This window comes from Thalassophryne amazonica, chromosome 3 (assembly GCF_902500255.1).
Source record: "Thalassophryne amazonica chromosome 3, fThaAma1.1, whole genome shotgun sequence".
Lineage (NCBI taxonomy): Eukaryota > Metazoa > Chordata > Actinopteri > Batrachoidiformes > Batrachoididae > Thalassophryne > Thalassophryne amazonica.
The window spans coordinates 24500885-24502837 of record NC_047105.1 but is presented as its reverse complement, the minus strand read 5'-3'; the positions used below and the strand labels follow the sequence as shown (position 1 = coordinate 24502837).

Genomic DNA, 1953 nt, shown 5'->3' with positions numbered 1-1953 from the left:
GGATAAATCCAGCAGTACACAGGGCATTATCGGTGGCAGCAGAACACCACCGTTCTCACGCGCGTCTTAACCTGTGATTGTAAAAGATAGAACTGAGTATTAACCCCGCTTTATTCGGCGGATTTAGTGGCGTTTTATCTGCGTATTTGCGGCTAGTATGGCGCTCAAAATGCCGGCAAAATGCTCCGCCCCTTTCCACCGCGAAAACAGCCGGAACTACCGTGAACTTCAGTGTACATACTACCCGCGGACAAAACCGTCTATGTGTAACCTGGGCTTTACACAAGAACTGTTTATTCCATGTAGTTACATGTTGTAGCCACAAGGTGGCAGTAGTAGTACAGGAAATAGAGCTGTCTTCCTTGATGGCTGTGGCAACTTTCCGAGTGCTTGTAGAAGAAAACTGATTTAAGTTTTTATTTTGTGCAACATTTTCGTCTTGTCTTTTTCATCAACAATAATGCAGTTTCATGTTGTCTTTAGAATGATGACTTTAGATGATGACGTGAGTGTTTTAGAACACTTTCATGTCATCATCTTTGTCATGAAAAAATGGTTGTTGACGAACTTATTTCGTGTCATCTGGCGAAATTAACTCTTGTGGTTCATGACTTGCTCTTTTGACACGGTAAATGCTTTCTGAGGTACCTCCTGAAAGTATTGTCTCTTATGCCATATATGAATGGACTCATGGTTCATGGCAAAATCTGCACAACAATGTAACCAGCAAAACTGGCATCTGTAAAATGTTTGGGAAAGTGTTTTCTTGTCATATGACGCAATGTGGGCATAATATATGTACCCATACACAACATGAGCTGAACGCCATGGAGGAGGATCGTGTTCCTGGCTTTTCTGGCGTCTTTGTTGGTCGACTTTGCAGCGAACTCAATCTTGAAGTAAGTGTAAACAATAACCAAACCAACAGTTATTAGATACACAGGATTCATAACGTCTCTTTTTTTTATCAAGTGTGGATTTGGGAAGACAGTCTCCCTGAGACAGAACACTTTGGAATTAAAAAACGTTATGGGCTCAGTTGCCAAGGTGACAAAAAGATCAGGAAGAACAGAAAACATGGTTATTATCCAGATTAGACCGATCAGAATTCTTGTTTTCCTGACTGTACAGATCCGATTGTGATGAAGAGGCAGGCAGACGGCGATGTAACATTCCACCGCCATGCAAGCCAGATTCAGAGGAGTGTTTTCAGTGGTGAAAAGAGCAATCAAGATTAAGATGCGACAAAAGGAGGTATTCATGTTGTAGACGGTGTAGGAGAGGATGAACAGGCTGACTGACACAATCAGTTGGATCATGTTGTTGATCACCAGATGAATATAAATGATGTACAGAGGATTCATGTAGAATACCTACCAGGTGAAATCAAAATATATGAAAGGGAAAAAAATGTTTTAGAAAAGGAAGAATTCTCAGAATTTCCAACACAGAACAGTGTTCAAATATCTGTACTCAGCAAATACTGGATCACTGTTATTTTTAGGGATTCACCATTCCACATTTTTTCACTTTCAAGTTCAGCTACAATTTGCCAGAAGGTACATCTAAGATGCGAGCCTAGATTTGATGTTTTGGTGAAAGAATTAAGCACTTTACTTTATTGTTGGGTGAGTGCCTGAAGTTTCATCTCTTGAAAACCAGATGGCACACCCGCCGCGAGTGAACCGTTTTTAGGACGGCACACATTTCCTCATGCTCAAAATGCAACAAAATTTTCAAATGTTTGATTCAGTTTGCTGTATTGTAGGTCGCAACGGAGCTTCTGCCTCTCGGTACAACGACTTTGCAAACATTGCACGTTGCTGTCTTGCTTTGCTGTGTTTCAGTGGACATGTCAGCGACAGTATTCCTAACTGCATAAGGGACTTCCTTAAGTGAAGTGTCTGTCATTACAGTGCTCCCCGTCTTAGTGAGAGACACATCTCCATTCAG

At 41.3% G+C, this 1953-nt stretch overlaps 1 protein-coding gene across 1 annotated transcript; it reads right to left on the bottom strand.

Moving 5' to 3' along the window:
- Nucleotides 1-695: 695 nt before the first annotated feature.
- Nucleotides 696-1364, bottom strand: LOC117506423 (odorant receptor 131-2-like). The gene has a single exon (XM_034165926.1). The coding sequence runs from the start codon at nt 1362-1364 to the stop codon at nt 696-698; it is 669 nt and encodes a 222-aa protein (XP_034021817.1).
- Nucleotides 1365-1953: the final 589 nt, after the last annotated feature.